Raw genomic sequence first — 23,686 nt, forward strand, 5'->3', positions numbered from 1 at the left:
GGCCTGTTTTGAACTTTTCCACTGGTCAAGACTCCACCTCCTCAGTGGCATCTGAATGTAGTACTGTCTCAATTGATGAGGAGACCATTTGAACCTATTCACAAGGCAGAATTAAAATTCTTAACCTGGAAAGTCGCCCTACTCGTGGCTCTCACCTCTGCAAGAAGGGTTAGTGAAATACAAGCGTTCACTATATCTCATCCTTTCCTGCGTTTCACCAATGATGCAGTAATGTTAAAAGCAAACCATAAGTTCATCCCGAAGGTGCCTTCTCAGTTCATTTGAATCCTCAGGACTTTTTTCCCTAACCCTGCCACTCCGGCTGAAAAAACTTTACACACTCTGGAGATGAAAGATGTCTCAAGTTCTACTTGCAACGGACAAAAACACCCAGATCATATCAGTTGTTTGTAGCTTACGGCCAAAACTACCAAGGAACTGCGGTCACCAGAGCTACCATAGCTAGATGGGTAGCAAATGCGATACAACTTTGCCATGACAAAGCTGGCAAACCTTTATCATGAACTGTACGAGCGCATTCCACTAGAGCAGTCTCCGCCTCGGCTGCTCTCTTTGCAGGAGTGCCACTGGAGAAGATCTGTAGAGCGGCAACGTGGAAGACAACTCACACGTTTGCACAGCATTACTGCTTGGAGTCCTCACCCAGAACGGACGCAGCAGTTGGACAGGTAGTACTACGAAACCTGTTTCACTAAGGTAGAGACCGCTTTTGTTTTACTATGTACTGGTGAATGTTGTTATTTGCACTAATATGACCATGTCTAGGTCTGCTATGGTATATGTAGCATCTTTGAATGTTTTTCTTCTTGGTAATGGAATATGTTTGCTTTGCACTCTATCTTCTTTAATGTTTAGACGGTTACTAAGTGATATTTTAGCACTACCCACTATCCACTATAGTGCTTACCAACTAATACGCGTGCGTATATATATGGATAAGTGGTTATTATCCATATGCACACTGCTTGCTATTCTGATTCAGGCATGTGAATCTATGAAAGATACCCCAATACTGGATAAGAAATAAGTTACTTACCTGTAACTGCAGTTATCCAGTATTGGTATCTTTCATAGATTCACATGCACCCACCCTCCTCCCCGGAGAGGCTGCTTCTAGACTATGGTACTTACATCACTTGTGCTGGAAAATCTGAGGGACTCAGCCTCTCTTGGGAAAGTTCTACAAGGTGCTGGTAGCTGATTGGTTGTGTTTTTTAGTTTGGTCTCTTTTACAAAAGTAGACTAATAGGCTATGCAATGCATGTTTGCATTCATTAGGCCTATGGTTTTTTACTATTTACTGCTATGTTATTTGTACCGCGGGACTCCCACTACGACGACGGGGAATGATTCAGGCTTGTGAATCTATGAAAGATATCAATACTGGATAACTGCAGTTACAGGTAAGTAACTTATTTCTTATCCAGTAAGCATCTGTTCTTGGCATGTAGAGCTGTAGATTCACATGCGTTCACCCCCCTCCCCGGGCACCTATACCTGTTGCAGTTTCCTACTTTACACACATACGCATGAACATCTCTATTCTACACTCACTTACTCCATTCTCACCCTCTGGTGGAAAACAATCTAACAATGGAGTTTATGCCAATGCACTCTTATCACCGAAAGGAGGAGTCACCTACCTCGTGACTGGAAAGACTTCTTTGAAGAAAAACAACTTGCAAACATCCAGACCCAACACTAGAAGGCAGGAGTGTGCAAAGCATGTGAATCTACAGCTCTACATGCCAAGAACAGATGCTTACTGGATAAGTAACATTATCCTTTTGGTGAGCTGTGCATAAGAAAATAAAAGCGCAGCCACCCCTTTACATATTTAGCGCGGTGTGCACGCTATTATGAAAGTGGGCATGGCCCGCTGTCAAAAATAAAAACAATGAACAAAAAAAAACATCCGCCATTTCCCAGCTGAGGTGGCAGTGCTGTTCAAATAATAAAAGAAGCTTTGTGAGAGAGTGAGCGGGTCCTGTCCAACAGCAGGCAGAAGAAAGCCAATTAAGAAAATAGTGCTCCCAGGCTCTAAATAAAGCATGCGAGTGGCAACACATGTAACAGAGGGTGTTCTCATGGGAGGTTACAAATGAAGACAAGGCTGTACTAAGGAGGGACTAACATGCCTTTTAATCAATCAGAAGCAAGCATTTACGAAGGACAATGACACAAGCTTATGACAAATCTAAGTGGAGATTGGGCTGGGCTTCAAGTACATACTCCAATACAGAATGCCTCGCCGAGCAGCGCAAGCCCTGCACAGGCTCGAGTTAAAAAGGGACGACTCTTTTGGTAAAGATGCACTTTAGGACCAAAGTCATAGAGATGGACTGATGGGTAAAAAGTAATGGGTGGAAGTGCTTGAATTCTTCTTAATCCTGTGAAGTTGCTCTTGGAATTTTTAGTCCCGTCTTCTTTGGCTTCTTTTTTGTTTTCACTCACTAATATTATAAACTATGGAAAGCTATGTGCAAATGAGTCTTGGCCGAGTCCAAAAGGCTTAGTCCAGTCTAAACAGTTAGAACACTACCCTCTGAGCACTAGTGACCCAATACATCTTTCAGCTTTCTTGAGCCTTATCAGTGAGCCATATCTGGAATCCCAATTAAACCGTTATTCATAGGCCCCATGTATGGGCATAATCATGTAAGATGGGGTGTTTCACTGAGTGACCAATTAAATACTTGATTTCATTTAACCTGGCCATGATCAGCTGTTCACTTAACCATTGATTCCATTGTTTTTACTGTGCGGTTATAGGGCTATCCATAGCTGTCTTGATTCTACCTGAAATATAAAAGCAATTCCAAACTGGGAGATAATCTCCCATGCCACAGAAAATGTCATACCACTAGTCCAGCTAGTGTGACTTTCAGAAATGGTTGTGTCTGGTTCTACTTGGCGGTTGCCCACCCCCATATTTTACAACCCTGTGTGTTTGCTCTTTTTGTTCCACTAAATGCACTCCTTTTTCATACCTACTATCTGAATTTCCCCAATAATTCTTGCCACACAGCCAACCTAACAAGTATTTTTGTTATGAGCCTTTTTGTGCACTCCATATGTGTTCCTCTTCCCCTTAGCTGTTGCCTTTGAGATAGCAAAGTCTCATTGAAACAAATAGTACTTTTTTGCCAATGACCATTTTTAATTCATTATGTTTCAATCCATGTTCTTCTCTGCACAGTTATTTCTTTGGTCATTTTTTTATGATATTAGATTGTGATATTATTCTAAAGGTTGGGGCTAGAGTTCTTGTCTCCTGGCATACTGCACTTTACTAGTTATGCTCTCTGCACTTGTGCAACACAGGAACCTCGACCTAGACACATACAGCACTTCATCCCCCTCATCCCCTTCTCCCAAGATATCAAATACACTACCTTTTCTTCAGTTTCTTGTATTATTTCTGTATGTGATTACTTCATTAAAAGGAAAAACTGTCCCTTGTGGCTTTCTCATTTCATGCAGTGTATGAAATTCAAACCGCTATTCTTTAGTTTGCTCATTTCACTTTTGTAAATTTGCTAACTTTTCAGTTCCATGGTTATCCGTGACCTGACACTGCGCAGTGCAGCAAGCTTTGGCTCCTTTCACCTCATCCGCCTACTCTACGATGAGTACATGTTCTATCTTGTGGAGCATCGCGTGGCACAAGCCACCGGAGAGACGCCAATTGCTGTAATGGGAGAGGTGAGTGTCGACCTGTGCTTCTTTTACTGGAGTCGACTATGATTCTGTGCCATAAGCACAAAGAATGTTCCTGGAAGTGGGCATTCAAGTTTGAGCAAGGTGAATTGAATCGTTCTGTCAAACTGCTTTCATAAGTGGAATCTTACCATAGATTTTACAGTTTTGGTAATTATCAGGCTTGAATTGGCGAGGTTTTGGTGAGCTATTTTGTAATTGGTATTGAATTTTTATTGTTTCTTTTTTTATGTACACAAAAAAAAATATGTAAACCTCATCAAAAAATTTAAATCAGATAAAGTATATTACATGTTATTAAGTCAAATATATTACTTTTGGTTCATGCTAAATTCCCATATCTTAAAACATATTCAATAAAAACAAAAACGCATACTTAAATTAAATAGACTGAAGTTATCATAATCTTTCACATGCCTACCAATATGTGTCGATATGTTTCTTTTTTTATAAAAACGATGGACTTAGGTCCAGATCTCTGTACTGGGGTGAATGTATGACATTGTTCTGCATTCTGTCCATCAACTGTTGTTTTTGCATTTGTCACCCCGAATGGGACGGGTATGCTCAGACGTGAGTCCCGTGCTCTCCATGCCACTGGAATCAAGCTATCCTGGCTGAAGAGGGGGTGAAACCCCGAAACCGGTCCTAGGATGCTTGTTCCAGTCCAGGGAGGACCTGGTTTGGCAGTTCGGGCTGGACTGTTCCCATGAGGCACAGGGTCAAGACTGATTTGCATATGGCTGGGTTCAAACTGGAATGGCATGGTGAGCAAAAAAACGATGGATTTAGGCCCAGATCTCTGTACTGGGGTGAATGTATGACATTGTTCTGCATTCTGTCCATCAACTGTTGAGTGTGTATGTGTGTATATATATATATATATATATATACGCCACACTTATTCCTTATTCAAAGAATAAAGTTCAGGACACTTCCGCAGTGCTCAAATACTATTTATTGCAGACACAATAGCCTTGGACTGACGCGTTTCACCTTTACTTCTTTTTACCGTGAAAAAACGTAAAAGTGAAACGCGTCGGTCCGAGGCTATCGTGTCTAAAATAAATAGTATTTGAGCACTGTGAAGTGTCCTGAACTTTATTCTTTGAATAAGGAATAAGTGTGGCGAATTTGAGAGATTTACGGGATCCGTTCAGGACTGCCGCAAGTTCGAGCCCTGTTCTACCGTACTTTGTGGGAGAAATATATATATATTGTGAACAAGGCTCGTTGGAGCCGAAACGTCAAGACGACACTGCGAATGAAATAAATCAGCACTTAACTGGAGGTCCGTGTCCGCCTTTTATTTGAAGTTGTGGCGTCAACCGTCGTCTTCTATTTTCTTAGCGGTACTTGGAGATATATATATATATATATATATATATATATATATATATTTCCAAAGTAGAAGAAAAGCAATCCCAGTGCGCTCTCAGGAGACAAATCCACACACACGAATTGCAAAGAAGGGTTGTTTATTCCACAACGCGTTTCAGCTCGGAAGCCTTGATCACGTGGAAGAATGTGTGCAACAAGGTAACTGATAAAGTTGTAATTCATGAAAATGGACATGGGACTGAAAGACCAGCCCAAAGGTACATTGAAGGACTGTGGCAGACATGTTGGAGTGTGCAACAATTAGTATCTGGATATGCATTCATGGTTCTCATGTGGTGAATAAACATTATAAATAAATGTTGATACATGAATAAAACACAATAATTCAAATACATACGCTACAAGGAAATGAAAATTGTAGGAAAATGCCTAGAATCAAAACGGGTTGTAGCGTTGTTGTGAGTAAATGCATAGTGCATGTGTGCTCGAGGGCGGTGCTAGTGCCTGACATTGGCTCATCAAAAAACAAATAAATGAATAACCCAACTGGGTTTAAATGAAGGGAGCAAATGTGAGTAAAAAATAAAATAAAATAAAGTTGAATGAAAAATGTGAACCCAAGTGGGTTCGCGTTGCGATATGTAACAACGTCTATGTCAGGCAGATAGGTCAATATGCATGAAACACAACGTGAGGGTCAAATACCCCAAGGATATACGTATAGTACATGAGTCCCACAAATGTCCAAAAGTAATGGAATGCCGATAAAATCAGTTACCGTGCTCGAAAAAGTGAAGAAACGGAAGGAAGGGTAGGTGGCCCGTGCGGAGTGAGTGCCAGTGAGAGGGCACCTTCCTTTCTTCCTGTAATGAAGAAAACACAAAACAGACATTGTTAAAATTGCCATGGCAAATACTTGTAAAAGTACATACATAGTCAAATGAGAAGAAGAATCTCAGACCTGTAATCAAAAGATGGATATCATGAGGTAAAAGAGAGAGCTAAAATTGCCACATAGTTAATGATACAAACATAGAACATGATTATTCCTGACAAATAGTTATTCCTTTAAATGAACGGACAATTCTTCATCAAAATTAAGGCCCCCTGGGTGTTTAGTTTGAAATTGAACTATGTATTTGGATTCACATTGCCTTAATTTGAGTACCCTGTTGCCTCCTCTAAAATTGATAGTGGTTTGTTCTAATATGAAAAAAGTGAGGAGTTCAGGGTTGGAGAAATGTGTTTCTTCAAAATGGCGGGCCACAGGGTATTTCACATCCTTGTGGATTATGGCTCGGTAATGTTCAAGGATACGTTTTTTGGCAGGAAGGGTGGTGCTGCCAATGTACCAAAGAAGACAGGGACATTCAATGACATAGACAACAAAAGTGGTGCTGCATGTCAGAAATTCTCTGATTTCTTTCGTGATGCCATTGTAATTGAGTCTGTTGCGGAACTTACTGTTCTTACAGGCTTTACAATGGCCACAAGGGTAGAAACCCTCGAGGCCATGTTGCTGTCTGGTGGGGTAGATGGTAACATCACTTCTCACTACCATGTCCCTGATGCTCCTGCCTTTGCGATAAGTAATACTTGGTCTGTTAGGTATGGTCTCACCAATTATATTATCGCATTTGAGGATATCCCAATTTCTAGCTATTGTTTTGTGTATACTGTTGGAGTCAGAGTTGAAAGTCATGATCATCCTGGTGGTGTCAGTAGTGTCATCATTAGTCTCAGTAGGTTTGTCTGCAATAGTATTCTCCCTGGGTATGGCATCTGCTCTTGTTTTGGCTCTCTGGAGGACCCAGTTAGGGTAGCCCCTGAGCTTGAAACGTGAAATCCTCTCCCTGCTGGTAGTTTCATATGTCTCTAGGGTGCTACAATTCCTCTTTGCCCTCAACAGTTCGCCGTAAGGGATACTCCATTTGAGTGTCTCGGGGTGGCTGCTGAGGGCGTGCAGCACACTGTTGCCTGCAGTGGATTTTCTAAAGAGGGTAGTCTGCATGGCATTGTCAACAATTTCTATCTTGACATCTAGGAATTCTGCACTGTTTTTGCTGATATGGCTGGTCAAGACAATGTTGTTATCATTGATGTTAAGTTTGTCAATGAATTTGATGGCTTGTTCTTCATCGCCATTCCAAATGACAAACAAATCATCAATGTAACGCATCCATGTGGTGACTTGGTCGAGATCTCGTTTGTAATCAGGGTTGGTGAATATTTGTTCCTCCCACAATCCCATAAAGAGATTGGCCAGACTTGGGGCAAAACAAGAACCCATAGCGATCCCGACCACCTGTCTGTATAATTCACCATTGAACAAAAAGATGTTGTTAGTCAGACAGTAGTGGATCATTTCGATAATCATGGCACTGTGGTCTCTGAGACATAGGGGTCTGGATTTGAGATAATGTTCACATGCCTCAATGCCCTGACGGTGGTCAATAATGGTATAAAGTGACTGTACGTCCAGAGTGATGAGACAAGAGTTGGTTTCCCATGTGATGTTGTTGAGTTTTTTGAGGAAATCTTTCGTGTCCCTGATGTAACTGGGAAGATTACTGACATAGTCTCTCAAAAAGTGATCAATATATTTAGAGACATGCTCAGAAACACTGCCTCTGGAGGATACGATAGGGCGCCCGGGGGGATTTTTAGGGTCTTTGTGCAATTTGGGTAGAAGGTACAAGGCAGGAAGGATAGGATGGTCATTCTTTAAATAGGTATATTCCTCCCACTCAAGTAGACCTTTCTCTCTCCACATGATGAGCTTGTCCCACAGAGTGGTGATGCTGGTATTGTATCTGTCAACCCTGATATGTTCATAATACCGGGTGTCAGAGAGTTGTCTAATGGCTTCAGTGATCTATCCGTCCCTGTCTAAGATGACAACATTGCCGCCCTTGTCAGCAGGGCGGATGATGATATTGTTGTCTTCAATCAATGATTTAAGTGCTTGTCGTTGTGTGTATGTTAAATTATTGTATTGGTTTCTCTTCTTACTGTGTCTCAGAGTGCACAAAGACTTAGTGACGCAATCATGAAATGTGTCGATTGGATCATAAGGAGATGTGGGAAAGAAGGTGGATTTGGGTTTGAAGCCTGAAGAAGCATGACTGTCAGTGGAGAGGCCGACTATATCAGCGACTTGTGTTATGCTAAGTTGTTCTCCACTGCTAATACCATCTGTTCCTGAGCTACAATTCTGATCAAGAACTATCATATCGCTCAGTATCTCAATATCGCTTAATGTGATGTTGTTCAGTTGGTGCGATGTATCAGACAAGTTCTTTCTGGGATTGTTCAATCTTTTGAGTTTGTGCCATTTTTTTAATTTGAGTTTTCTTACAAACTTAAAGAGATCAATTCTGGTATCAGTGAAGTTAAAAGGAGCAGAGGGGCAGAAAGAAAGGCCTAGGCATAAAGTCATTTTTTCAGTCTCAGTGATGTAGACTGAGACTGAAAAAATGACTTTATGCCTAGGCCTTTCTTTCTGCCCCTCTGCTCCTTTTAACTTCACTGATACCAGAATTGATCTCTTTAAGTTTGTAAGAAAACTCAAATTAAAAAAATGGCACAAACTCAAAAGATTGAACAATCCCAGAAAGAACTTGTCTGATACATCGCACCAACTGAACAACATCACATTAAGCGATATTGAGATACTGAGCGATATGATAGTTCTTGATCAGAATTGTAGCTCAGGAACAGATGGTATTAGCAGTGGAGAACAACTTAGCATAACACAAGTCGCTGATATAGTCGGCCTCTCCACTGACAGTCATGCTTCTTCAGGCTTCAAACCCAAATCCACCTTCTTTCCCACATCTCCTTATGATCCAATCGACACATTTCATGATTGCGTCACTAAGTCTTTGTGCACTCTGAGACACAGTAAGAAGAGAAACCCATACAATAATTTAACATACACACAACGACAAGCACTTAAATCATTGATTGAAGACAACAATATCATCATCCGCCCTGCTGACAAGGGCGGCAATGTTGTCATCTTAGACAGGGACGGATATATCACTGAAGCCATTAGACAACTCTCTGACACCCGGTATTATGAACATATCAGGGTTGACAGATACAATACCAGCATCACCACTCTGTGGGACAAGCTCATCATGTGGAGAGAGAAAGGTCTACTTGAGTGGGAGGAATATACCTATTTAAAGAATGACCATCCTATCCTTCCTGCCTTGTACCTTCTACCCAAATTGCACAAAGACCCTAAAAATCCCCCCGGGCGCCCTATCGTATCCTCCAGAGGCAGTGTTTCTGAGCATGTCTCTAAATATATTGATCACTTTTTGAGAGACTATGTCAGTAATCTTCCCAGTTACATCAGGGACACGAAAGATTTCCTCAAAAAACTCAACAACATCACATGGGAAACCAACTCTTGTCTCATCACTCTGGACGTACAGTCACTTTATACCATTATTGACCACCGTCAGGGCATTGAGGCATGTGAACATTATCTCAAATCCAGACCCCTACGTCTCAGAGACCACAGTGCCATGATTATCGAAATGATCCACTACTGTCTGACTAACAACATCTTTTTGTTCAATGGTGAATTATACAGACAGGTGGTCGGGATCGCTATGGGTTCTTGTTTTGCCCCAAGTCTGGCCAATCTCTTTATGGGATTGTGGGAGGAACAAATATTCACCAACCCTGATTACAAACGAGATCTCGACCAAGTCACCACATGGATGCGTTACATTGATGATTTGTTTGTCATTTGGAATGGCGATGAAGAACAAGCCATCAAATTCATTGACAAACTTAACATCAATGATAACAACATTGTCTTGACCAGCCATATCAGCAAAAACAGTGCAGAATTCCTAGATGTCAAGATAGAAATTGTTGACAATGCCATGCAGACTACCCTCTTTAGAAAATCCACTGCAGGCAACAGTGTGCTGCACGCCCTCAGCAGCCACCCCGAGACACTCAAATGGAGTATCCCTTACGGCGAACTGTTGAGGGCAAAGAGGAATTGTAGCACCCTAGAGACATATGAAACTACCAGCAGGGAGATGATTTCACGTTTCAAGCTCAGGGGCTACCCTAACTGGGTCCTCCAGAGAGCCAAAACAAGAGCAGATGCCATACCCAGGGAGAATACTATTGCAGACAAACCTACTGAGACTAATGATGACACTACTGACACCACCAGGATGATCATGACTTTCAACTCTGACTCCAACAGTATACACAAAACAATAGCTAGAAATTGGGATATCCTCAAATGCGATAATATAATTGGTGAGACCATACCTAACAGACCAAGTATTACTTATCGCAAAGGCAGGAGCATCAGGGACATGGTAGTGAGAAGTGATGTTACCATCTACCCCACCAGACAGCAACATGGCCTCGAGGGTTTCTACCCTTGTGGCCATTGTAAAGCCTGTAAGAACAGTAAGTTCCGCAACAGACTCAATTACAATGGCATCACGAAAGAAATCAGAGAATTTCTGACATGCAGCACCACTTTTGTTGTCTATGTCATTGAATGTCCCTGTCTTCTTTGGTACATTGGCAGCACCACCCTTCCTGCCAAAAAACGTATCCTTGAACATTACCGAGCCATAATCCACAAGGATGTGAAATACCCTGTGGCCCGCCATTTTGAAGAAACACATTTCTCCAACCCTGAACTCCTCACTTTTTTCATATTAGAACAAACCACTATCAATTTTAGAGGAGGCAACAGGGTACTCAAATTAAGGCAATGTGAATCCAAATACATAGTTCAATTTCAAACTAAACACCCAGGGGGCCTTAATTTTGATGAAGAATTGTCCGTTCATTTAAAGGAATAACTATTTGTCAGGAATAATCATGTTCTATGTTTGTATCATTAACTATGTGGCAATTTTAGCTCTCTTTTACCTCATGATATCCATCTTTTGATTACAGGTCTGAGATTCTTCTTCTCATTTGACTATGTATGTACTTTTACAAGTATTTGCCATGGCAATTTTAACAATGTCTGTTTTGTGTTTTCTTCATTACAGGAAGAAAGGAAGGTGCCCTCTCACTGGCACTCACTCCGCACGGGCCACCTACCCTTCCTTCCGTTTCTTCACTTTTTCGAGCACGGTAACTGATTTTATCGGCATTCCATTACTTTTGGACATTTGTGGGACTCATGTACTATACGTATATCCTTGGGGTATTTGACCCTCACGTTGTGTTTCATGCATATTGACCTATCTGCCTGACATAGACGTTGTTACATATCGCAACGCGAACCCACTTGGGTTCACATTTTTCATTTTTCATTCAACTTTATTTTATTTTATTTTTATTTTTACTCACATTTGCTCCCTTCATTTAAACCCAGTTGGGTTATTCATTTATTTGTTTTTTGATGAGCCAATGTCAGGCACTAGCACCGTCCTCGAGCACACATGCACTATGCATTTACTCACAACAACGCTACAACCCGTTTTGATTCTAGGCATTTTCCTACAATTTTCATTTCCTTGTAGCGTATGTATTTGAATTATTGTGTTTTATTCATGTATCAACATTTATTTATAATGTTTATTCACCACATGAGAACCATGAATGCATATCCAGATACTAATTGTTGCACACTCCAACATGTCTGCCACAGTCCTTCAATGTACCTTTGGGCTGGTCTTTCAGTCCCATGTCCATTTTCATGAATTACAACTTTATCAGTTACCTTGTTGCACACATTCTTCCACGTGATCAAGGCTTCCGAGCTGAAACGCGTTGTGGAATAAACAACCCTTCTTTGCAATTCGTGTCTGTGGATTTGTCTCCTGAGAGCGCACTGGGATTGCTTTTCTTCTACTTTGGAACTTTAATTACCGGCACGCTCCGCCGGAGTGTGCGCCACCTCCCATCTGGGTCGATACAGTCAGAAGGGGCATTTTGTGTGTATATATATATATATATATATATATATATATATATATATATATATATATATATATATATATATAATAATATAACGCTGCAAGCTTGCACACCGCTTCGTTTTCCACTGGAAAGAAGGCTAGAGTAGACCCAAATTTTCTTTGATTTATTCAGCAATCACCATGACGCGTTTCGGCCGGAAACCGGCCTTGATCACATGTCTGCGCCTGGGGCGGAAATTCTCTTTTTAAAGTGCTAGTGCAGATTGGCTATGGCAATAGACATAGTAAACATATTGCCTAATTTCATTCATTAAAGCATAAATGCATTTAAATATAAACATAATGTTTAAAAGCATGTAAAAACCGGTATAAGTTACATAAAAAAGTATGTTAGAACTGTTAAACAACTTTGTTGAAAATTGCTGGGTAAAATCCATAATAGTAATCTTGAATATACAATACATATGTAAATACTTTCAAGTCCCAATTTATCTCCAATGTACATATCCTGGCTATCAAACTATGCCATTACATGTCGCAATCCCTGCAGTGACTAAGTGCAAAATGTATACCCCTATTAATTATCCCGGAGTGCAAGTCCCCAATACAGATTTGTGCAAAATTGTGCTATAAAAGTGCAAAATCGTGATGCAAGTAGTTAGCAGACAAAAGAAAATAATCATAAAGGCTAATGCCACTTATTGGTCAGGAATGTCTATCCTTATCATGATCAGATGGATTATAAAGAGTATAGGTTTGCAGATGATTTACTAGGCTAACGGTTGATTCCCACAAATGAGGATATATAGTATACATTTAAATATTATATAAAATCATTTCAACCATAAAAAGCCCAATAAATGAGCTAAAATATTGCTATACTTAAATAATTCGAACTACTCTAAAATCCAAAGTGTAAAAATTAAAAACATTATACTTTAAGATACAATACATCCTAGATTACCACTCTATTTTATAATCTAAAAAGGTGTGTAATGTTCACAAATACATTTCTTGGGACATGGACTACGGAGAATTCATACTGGTTGTTATAGCATTCTCATTGTATCATTTGCTAACCAATGTAGTGTAGGCTCATAAAAGTTGGTCTCTAATAGTGAAGTATACGTGTTGTACTGGCTGGTTTTTTAAAGGTAAGTATGCATATCCTCGCTGGTATTTAAACCTCCTGGCTGCTTGGTATCTAATTCGAGGATATACCTCGTTTCAAGGCGCCTAAGTTTGGCTTCCCTATTGCCACCTCTCTTGTCTACTGGTACTGAGTCTAAAACAAAGTATTTAAAATGTTTAAGATCGCTATCCTGCTTGTCCTTAAAATGTCTGGCAACAGGGTAGCTGGGATCATTATTAGTAATAGCTCGTGTATGTTGCAAGATCCTCTTGTGCACTGCCAGTTTGGTACTGCCTATGTAATAAAGATTACAGCTGCAGACTAGTGCATATACTGCAAACTCAGTTTGCATGACAGATATTGCTTAATAAGGCGGGTGTTGTCGCTAAAGGCTGTTTTATACGACTTTGTATTTATGCCAAATTGGCAGGCCTTGCAATTGGGGCATTTGAAAAAACCTGTCCTAGATGTAAGCCATGTACTGGGTTCTATCTCTTCCGGGTTATTTCTAACCAGGGCATTACCCATGGATGCGGCTTTTCTTAAGGTTATCGCCGTTTTTTTAGGAAGTAACCCTCCTATTGTTGGATCCCCTAGTACGATGGGCCAATTGCCTCTTATTATTGCGCTGATCTGTCTTTCATGCCTTGAATATGCTAGAATGAGTTGTGTCGGTTGTTTAGAAGTTATCTCCATTGTTCCCTTGGATGTGGACCTATACTCAAATAGGTCCTGTCTAGCCCTACATCTGGATTTGGATATTGCTGCATCAATAGTTCTTGATTTGTAGCCTCTCTGGAGAAATCTGTTTTTACATTCTTTGTTTTATTTGGGTGTCGTGCTCTTCACTACAGATTCTCCTAATTCTAAGCATCGCCCGGACGGAGATGCTGTTTATCAAGTGCAGTGGGTGGGCACTTGATGCATGCAATATTGCGTTCCCTGCTGTGGGTTTTCTAAACAATGTTGTTGCTAGTTTGTTGTCCAAAACGTATACTTTCACATCTAAAAATGTTCTACATTCACAGCTGATAGAATATGTGAACTTAAGATTCAGGTTGTTATTGTTGATATCCGCAATAAAATCATGTGCACTCTGTTCTGAGCCATTCCAAACAATAAAAAGATCATCTATAAATCTTAACCTAACTATTTGCCTTGTCTGAAAATATGCTAGCATATTGTTTCATGAGGACCAGCTCCTCCCACCATCCCATAAAGAGACAGGCATAACTGGGGGAGAAGCTGGCCACCATTGCCACGCCTTGTATTTGTTGATACATATGATTTTTATATAAAAACATATTATTCTCCAAACAGAAAATCAGTAAATCAATTAGCATCTGGTTATATTTAGCAAATCGTATTGGTCTGTTGGCTAAAAAATATTCCACTGCTTTGACTCCATCATTGTTCCTTATGCAGGTTTAGAGTGCAGCTACATCTAGAGCTATGAGATGATAGCCATCCTGCCATATGATGTTATCTATTTTTCTGAGGAAGTCACTGGAGTCCTGAACATATGAGTTGAGCTTTTTAACCTGTTCTTGCAAGAATGAATCAATGTATATAGACCTGTTTTCTAATGGGCCATCACAGGCTGAAATAATGGGCCTCCCTGGTGGCTTGTGGATAGATTTGTGCACCTTGGGGACAAAATAAATTAGGGGATCGTAGGATTTTCCTTTTTGAGATATTTGTATTCCTGGAGATTAAGGAGGCCCAAACTTTTCCATGGCAATAATTTGCTAAAGAAATTTTCCTGAGCTTGTTTGAACTTTTGCATGGAGCTTTTTCGGTAGCAGTCCGTGTCATTCAATTGTTTTGCTGATATATATCCCTCTGTGAAGCCAAGTCTGTCTGATGGCAGCATGGATGTATATTTTTTTGCTCTGCTGGATCGCGGGAAAGCACATCTCATAAGTTGCATGCAGTGCACTGAAAAACAAACTTACTACGCAAGTGTTTTAATTCCAACCAAATTGCACATCATAATCAAGGTAAGTGTGTGCAGATTCAAACTGGGGATTCATTTTAATTTGTTCACGCCTCTTGTCCATTGTAGAGTAGTTCTTGAGCCGATGTTGGCAATTAAAGTTTTATTTTTATTAATTTATTAGTAAACCTTTTTAAACTTTTTTCTTTATATTTAGAAACTATTTCACCAGTGGCAATCTTGTTTTGACACAACGGTAGGTAGAATGTCTTGCACTAAGTATTGTAGCACAAAGGTAGTCCAGATTCAAGAATGCATTTGACGTGAGAAATCTCAAATAATTTCTTGGAACCAAACACATCTTCACCCATTGAGTAGGAAATTGGATTTTTGTTGCAGTACCACCCACTTTTGGCCTGGTACTTGATGCAACGTTTACTTTTTTGTACTCGTTCACCTCCGGTTTTAATGACTTATAACCTTGCTTTTTCACAACGAGGGAGAGGCCATAGAACCCCCACCAGGGGGAGAAAAGCTCTGGGTTAAGACACTATCCTCCTTCCTGTACATTTCTCTCAAAAAAAGTGTCCGATCTTACGGCGGCGGCATACAGTATACTGGGAGACCCCTGCAGCCATAAAACAGAGTTATGTAGGTGTAATCATTGGACAGAAGGTTCTTCTCATTGTTTTTTCTTTTTAACCCGTTCATTGATTTTGGTTAACCCCTGCCCAATTTTGTAATATGTCCCAGAATCGTTTTCTCTTTTTGGACCCCTTCCCCAGCAAGTCTATCCTTGACATATAAAACATCGACTCTAACCACTTTGAATGCTGCGGCGTTCTGTCACTTATCCAGTTACTACATATCTCCCTTCTGGCAAGTAAAACAGGTCCCTAGCGTCTCCAGATATACCTTCTCTCACTCAAGATAATTTATGAAAGGCTTACCTTTATCTGTACCTCCAAGATACCCGAGAGTGTTGATTCCACTTCCTGGCAAAAATTATTTATCTGTGTAAACTGATGGAACATGTGTGCCTCTTGTTTTTTCCAAGCCCCCTTTTGCATAGGCTGTCTGTTTTCCTTTCCCCATTTTAGGCAGCTTCTCAGGTGTTATGTATGCCCTATGAAGTAAGAAGAAGTGGTTTCTTTAAAAAAAAAAGCTGGTTTAACAATAGTATAAAGTGTGCGCATCGATACTTGCCCCATATGTTGTAGATTGCAGCTTGGCAACCATCTTCCCCATAGATCTTCTGCCAGAGAGAATTCTCCATCCACGATTTCTTCCAGATTCCAATACCAAAAGGAGACTTCTTTCTTACCAGGGGGTTTCCGCCAAGTTGTTCCACCAGATCATTTCCTACACCCAGAGGTGTCCTCCGCGCCCGTTCCCAACTCTTCAATTGCATGTACTTAAAATGAGCGATTTTATCTCCCATAATGTCTTTTATCTCATTCCATGAAATTAGCTGTCCATCCTGCATAATCTCACCCCAAACAAGTACCTCCGCCTCTCTTATTGATAAAGCCAATTTATCTGTAGGGCATTCCGGTGTCCCTGGAGACTCCTAAATTGGTGCTGAGAAGGAATAATAATCTAGTTTGAGCCGTCTTCTTATCGTTTACCACATTCTGGCAAATGCTTGTGGTACTTTTAACTTAGTCTTTTAAAAAAAGAAATTGGTTCTCCAAACTGAAAGAGAAATCCTCCAGTGGCCATTCTAGTTGCTTATATCATTGCGAGGAACATAACTCCCACATCCGTATCATCTGGGGTTTTAAAAAGCATTCTAGAATTGGCTATCTGAAATGCCCAAGCGTAGTATTGAATGTCCGGTAACGATAATCCCCCTTTCTCTCTCCGTCTCCGCCAGCTTTTTCCAAGAAATCCAGACCCCTATGTATGCCCAGATGAAGGAATTTATTGCCTGTTGAATTTTATCTATTATTGTTTTCTCGAAATACAAGGGGATGGTGTTAAATAGATATGTGGTTTTTGGCAGAATCACCATCTTAATCTGATTAACCCGGCGTACAATTGGTAAGAGGAAAAAAATGTCTAGCTCTTCAATAGCTGCCCTATTTCCCGGAGGATTCTCAGCAGATTATCTTCCGGGACTTTATTTATGTCTTCCACAATTTTAATCCCCAAATATTTAATCGCCTTTTTAATCAATGGGTTAACGTTCCTCTGGTTCCAGGACATAATTTCAGTTTTTGTCTTGTAAACCAAGTAGCCCGATATTCTGCCAAACCCCAAGGCCATCTGTATAGTGGAAGACAGTGCAGCTTCCAGATCAGAGGAGAAGATCACCAAATCATCTGCATGTAATGCAACTTTCTTTTCCCAGGTCTCCCAAGAAAAGGCAGGAATGTTAGACGCTATCCTAAGTTTCTGGAAAAGAGCTCTATGTGAAGATTAAATAGCAGGGGAGACAGTGGGCATCCCTGCCTCGTACCCCTCGAGATTTTAAAAGGTGTCGTTAAGTTTCCGTTCACTAGTACTCTTGCCGTGGGCTTTTGGTATATTTATTGAACTACCCTACAAAATATATCCCCAAGCTTGAGTTGTTTCAAAACCACTAGCAGATAGGACCACCCGACCCTATCAAAGGCCTTGGAGGCATCTACCATAATAACTGCGAGGGGGTGCAGAATAAGCTGTTGCCACATTAATTGCTCCAATGAGCCCATACGTTAATTCATGCATATGCCTCCCCTTGATGAATCCCTTCTGATCTTTGTAAATTACCCCACCCGCAACCTTACTTCATCTCCTCGCCAGAACAGTGGTAAAGATTTTATAATCTGTATTCAATAGAGATATAGGTCTATATGAGTCACAGCTAATGGGGTCCTTACCAGGTTTCAGAATAAGCAAGATTGTCGCTTCATTCCATGATCTTGGAGGTTGGATTCCATTCACCAGAATCTCTTTAACTATTGCTGTCAGAAAAGGAGTTAGAACTTCCCCAGTACCTTATTTAACTCCGCAGGTATCCCAACAGGCCCAGCGGCTTTCCCACTCCTAGATGTTTGTATGGCAGTCTTAAATTCTTCTTCCGTTATATCCTGGTCAAGAATATTTTTCTGCTCTTGATCTAAAGGTTTAACTGATTCAGCTAACCCTGCATTCACCTCCTCTTCTGAGACCCCCTCTTCTTCAGAATAGAGATCCCAAAAATATTCTGTAAACTCCTCTTCCAATTCTGTTGCGCTAGATAACATGGTCTCAGACTGCCCAAGTCTTAATTCCATTAATATGGTTCCTATTTTGATCTGTCTTGATCTTCCAAGCGAAGAGCTTTCCTGTACCCTCCCCATATTCGAAATAGGCCAGTTTACTTGCTTCCCATTTTTTTCTAATCCGATTTTGTAAGATTTCTTACATTTGATTTTTAAGTAGTAGCAATCTCTCTTCCTATTTCTGTCTATTTCCAGTGTTTTCATTTCTGCCTCTAGCTTATCCAGCTCTAGTCTATATTGTTTATTCCTATAGCTAAGTATACTTGTAATCTTACCCCTAATAAAAGCTTTTATAGTGTCCCATATTGTCCCCAATGGGGCAGAGCCACTGTTAATTTCTAGGAATTCACTTAGTTCTATTTTTTTAGGGCTTCCATTATTTCTGTTTCTGCCAGGATAGTACGATCCAAAGTCCATCTCTTATCCTTAGGTCGGCTATTATTCCTAAGTGTTGTTGCTGCAGCTGAATGGTCCGACAGATGTGCTACTATGTATTCAGTGTCTAAAACATCTTGTTTAAGGCTTGCCTCTACCAAGAAATAATCGATCCTCAATCTTTGCCTATATTTCTTGTAATGAAACGAGGCGCCATGCAGAGCTCCTACCCTCTCTCTCCATAAGTCACTAAGGGCATGTTGCCTCATCATAGATTTTAAGAAAGCCTGGGATTTCGAAGTGGGTATAACCCTGCTGTTGCTAGATTTATTCAACTGTTGATCCAGAATGATATTTAAAATCTCCTGCCCCACCGTGTCCAGAGCCCTTTGGCACTTGGACAAGCAAGAAATGAGCTAGTCGGGTAGGCGTGCCCACCCCTCCCTGGCTAGTACCACCCCTGAGGTGGCCTAACCTAAGGTGGAAACGGCTTTTCAGAAGTGACCATCTTTGTGTTGATGCAATTAAGAACTCTGGGACAGGGTTATGCCCACTTCCCACAGGATGTGGTCATATAGGGGCAGGGTAGTGACCCCCAGGGGTCAGTAACCCATTGGCTACCATCCAACACTCCCCTAACGCCCCTAAATTAAGTATTTGGGGAGCCCCTGGAAGCGGTAATTCCGATCCTGCCGACCTGAAAGATGAAGGACGTGAAGAGTCGCATCCTGCAAGAACAGAAAATCCAGCAACCTGTTGGCCTGCCTGCTGCCTTCGCCAGTTGCACCAAAAGTTAATTTGTCCTGTAGCTGCTAAGTCCGCAAAGCTCCGGAGACCTGCCAGCACTTCACCCAGGAACCAAGACCTCCTGAGAAGTAGCGAACCTGCTTCCCTGCTGGCATCCAGAGACCCCTGTGAGAACTCAGTGACCACCGAAACCCAACACCTAAAGACAAAATCTGAACCCATCACTCCTAGCCTGAGTTGAAGTGGGCAGATGTTGTCGGAATGGTCTTCAAGCCCTCCAGAGACCAAACCCAGTGTGGTGTCACCTCTCATGGACTCCCCAACGTTGCCTTCCATCTCAGCATGCCGGCCTTCTCTACTGCTCCCAGAAAGAAAAACCTGACACCTAAACACCTCTGCACCCGTCGCCCCTGGGCTGTGAAGAAGATGACCATAGATGTCCCTATGCCCCAGATAATCGTGAGGCCTGAGCCTCCCTGTTTGTTCAGCCCGACTGGCCTCCCAGTCCGAGTCTGCAGCCTCTTTATGCGAAGACCAATCCCCATTGAGTAACATTGAGCAGTTGATTCTGTTTTGCACCCCTAGTGCTGCTGGTGGTGTTCTGCTTGTGCTGCCTTGGCACTTGGTCCTGTAAGTTGCTGTACTGTACCTGAATGTCGCATTGACTTTTCTTTCCGTAGGATAACATTGCAGCTCCTAAAAATTGCACTGTCGACTTTTTGAACTGAGAAGAATTTCTATTTAAAAACATACTTACCTGAACTAATTGCTTTTGGTGCCTAAACATGTATAAAGATAGGAGTTAGTTTTATAAATTGGTGTGTATCTTCTTATTGAGTCGTATGTCTCACTTAATGACTTTTGTGTGGGTCTATGAATGTCTCATACTCCCCTCTGATAAACCTAAGGCTGCTTGACCACATTACCCCCTAGAAGAGCACCTTGGGATTGCTAAAGAAAGCCCCTGTCTACTCATAAGGGGACCCCTGGACTCTTTGCATGATATAGCAAATTTTCATGTCGTCTAAAGATTCAACTTCCTACGCATTGTTGATCAATAATTGAACTATTGAGTTGATTAAGAGAATTGCAACTGGAAAAACATGACCTAAATTGTCACTTTTGCCTAATTTTAAAGCTACTCATATATTTTCTCAGGACTAGTGCTACATTTGTGCTGATGTAACAAAAGGCCCTTTACCAGTCCCATCCCCAGATAAAGATCAAATGTGATAAACTGTGTTTTACTGTAAGCGGTTCTGTGTTTTTTTTTTTAGTTATCTTTAAATGCAAGCCTCTAATACATCCAGTTTCTGTTTGGACTGCTTGTAAACCCATCTCATCAAAGTTCTTATTTGGCCTGAACATTGCCATCATCTGACTTTGGCACAGGTTTTTTCCTACAACATGCTCATCAGCGCCTATCTAATAGAAGAATTACAATGCTTGGGTTTAAACCCCCTATATGTATTTGATCCCTCCGGTCCTATACAGTTTGTAAGTGCTGCAAAGGTAACAGAAATCATTAAGTTAATCTGATCCCATTGTGCCTATTATTAGCAGTGCACCTTATTATTTTTATATTTTCTGTTATTCTGTACCACTGATTGACACTATCCTTAGTTCCTGATGCAAAACAATTCATAGATGGTTATCACAAAAAGGATGTAGTGATCAGATAGCAATGGTGTGAATTACTACTTTTCTTTTTGTATGAACTTGATGCTGGATCCCAGTGTCTTTAATTGTATTGAAATTATGTTACTGTAACAAGGACAAACTCTTTAGTTCTATGTCAAGAAGACGGGTCATGGTGGGTTGAAGCATTCTATTATAGTCTACTGCTTCAGTATGTATAGGTTTATTTCCCAATCTTATGTATGTTTATTTGAGATGCTCCATATTCACAGCATGGTATACAGTCTTTCCATCAATTGGTTCGATACTGGCTTACACCCCTTCGCTTCTTACGTAAAAGATTTATAGTTGCTGTAATGTGGAAGATCCACCCCATTGAAAGAAAGGGAAAAAAAAACTGGATGGGGCAATAAGAATAGAGAAAGCCAACCCACAGTTTGCTTTAGGTCTTTGCCCACCCCTCAGACTTAATGGCCCACCTCCATTTCCCCTGACTACACGTGCATCGTGAGGGGGAAGTTGAAATGGAACCACTGCAGGTACAGGTGCGATGGAGGGAAAGCTCAGTCTAATAGAAAAAAGCCACTGGTTTGTTTTTTTGCACGACAAGCACACGCATCGTCTCAGAACTTCTTGTGGTGACATGTCCTAAAATTGTAGGGCATACAAGGCCCCTTATACTTTACAGATTATAGTATTGAATATGGGAACTTCTCTTACGTTTCAAACTTTTCAGTGTAGTTAGAGTATGCTCTAGTCATGTGTAGAGAACTGCACATTAGCTAAAGTTACCATTGTATATCCGAATGAAGAAGTAGATAATTTAAATGACAAGGAAGGCACAGTTGACAGAATTGATAAACATGCTCCTATATTAAGCTGGTTTATTTTGTAATCTGGAAGTAAAACCATTATGTTACACATTTTTACTGATTGGTTGTTATCCTAAAGCAATAAACCAATTCATATCTTGTGAACATTTATTTTAATCAGTTGGGGTTATTTGATCTTCTACAGTTTAGGTTTCATTCATGGAGACATATACACCTTTACTGTTATCAACAATTGGGTTTGGAGTCACCCTGTCTAGCAGTTGAATATTGAGGCAATGTGAATCAATGAAAGGCACCAGCACTGGAGAGCTATAGTTCAAGGCTCATCTATTTCTTTTCCAAAATAGAGAAAATAAGGAGGAGAATTTCATTGAGGAACAATTTACTTATCTGCCTCCTCATGTTTCAAAAATGGTAGCTTGGGCCAAACCCTAAATCTGAACCTCACTCAGTCCTTTCAAACCAGAGAATTGTAAGTAGATGCTTTGCACATATGCCAACTGTTGTAAAATATTGTTTTCATTTTAAATAACAAAAAAAATCTTTGTATTTTGATATATAGAGCAATCCTGTTAAATAAACAAAACACCCTTGTGTTTATGATTTGTTCGGACATTTGATTTTAATCTATTCAATTAAATTTCTTAAATGGTAACCGGATTGCTTTTGTTTTCTAGTTCAGCGACCTTGCTTCCTTGTCTCCCACGCTAATGGATAAAGGTACGATCAATTCTAAAAACTATTTGTGTTCTGATTTTATATTGTTAAAACAAGGAATATTTTATTACAGCAACTTTACTTAAGGCAAATATTATAATTATTGTTTACTTTTGCCAGTCTCTTTTGCAGCTTTTAAAGTCCTTAGTAGAATTTTGAATTCACTGCTGTTTTCAAACTTAGTCTTCAATTCCTATCATTTCTCTTTATAGTAGTTGGTATGGCAATGGCTTTTGTGAGTTTTAGTGTTTTTGTATGGAGCAAACCCACATTTCTCTTAATCTTGGTAGAAGAATTATTTTTAGTCTACTCTACCTGAGTCATTCAGAGAATCAGTGTTGTAGTAGTTTAGAGTATGCTTACTCTTCTCTGTGCATGTCCTGAATGGTTATATAGAAAGTGTCGATTAACTTGGCAGAATAGTGTAAGAAATAATGACTTCCACATCAGGCTTTCAAGAGCACACAGATGTCCAATAAACAAGTTCTTTCCCCTATGATGAGGAAAATATCCCAAGAACATGTGACACTGTACAGGTAACCACAATAGTAGTTGCAAGAAATGTTTTCATCTCTGTATCTCTGTACACATAGCCTTTTATTCCTCTCATCTAACTAGACCACATTCTCTCAGGAAAGTGGCTTAATTGGCTACATCATGCTAGTGGAAACCCATACTGAGTAAGACCATCATAGATTATGAGTGACCCAGACAGTGTATCCTGCAGTGCATGTGCTTCTGAACTATTTGGCTTATCCCCATCATTGACCCCTGTGAGATCTTACCCTTCAATTAATCAAAAACATAGTATACAGCTTACTCCCTTACATGTCTTGATATTGATTGGTAGTGGCACTGTCATTTACAGAAAAACAATCTAGTCCATGGTTTGTGGTGTATGGATCATTCATGAAAAAGTCACATATCCTAGATAATACACTTGCAAAAGTTACTCTGTTATAAACACTGCTAATTGATCGGAAAATTACTCCATTTGATGTGAAGGTTTTGTGCCTTACAGTGGATATTACAGAAGATGTGTGGCTAATGTG

General features: G+C 40.4%; 1 protein-coding gene across 3 annotated transcripts in view; it reads left to right on the forward strand.

Moving 5' to 3' along the window:
- The window catches only part of RFX2 (regulatory factor X2), a 182,818-nt gene that overhangs the window by 157,005 nt on the left and 2,127 nt on the right, over positions 1-23,686 (forward strand). For all 3 annotated transcript variants that reach the window (XM_085636800.1, XM_085636802.1, XM_085636801.1), the window contains 2 exons: positions 3,573-3,726; positions 22,595-22,637. In XM_085636800.1, coding sequence (XP_085492926.1) covers positions 3,573-3,726; positions 22,595-22,637 — 197 coding nt within the window. The remainder of the gene's footprint in view (positions 1-3,572; positions 3,727-22,594; positions 22,638-23,686) is intronic.

This window comes from Triturus cristatus, chromosome 12 (assembly GCF_964204655.1).
Source record: "Triturus cristatus chromosome 12, aTriCri1.1, whole genome shotgun sequence".
Taxonomy (NCBI): Eukaryota; Metazoa; Chordata; class Amphibia; order Caudata; family Salamandridae; genus Triturus; species Triturus cristatus.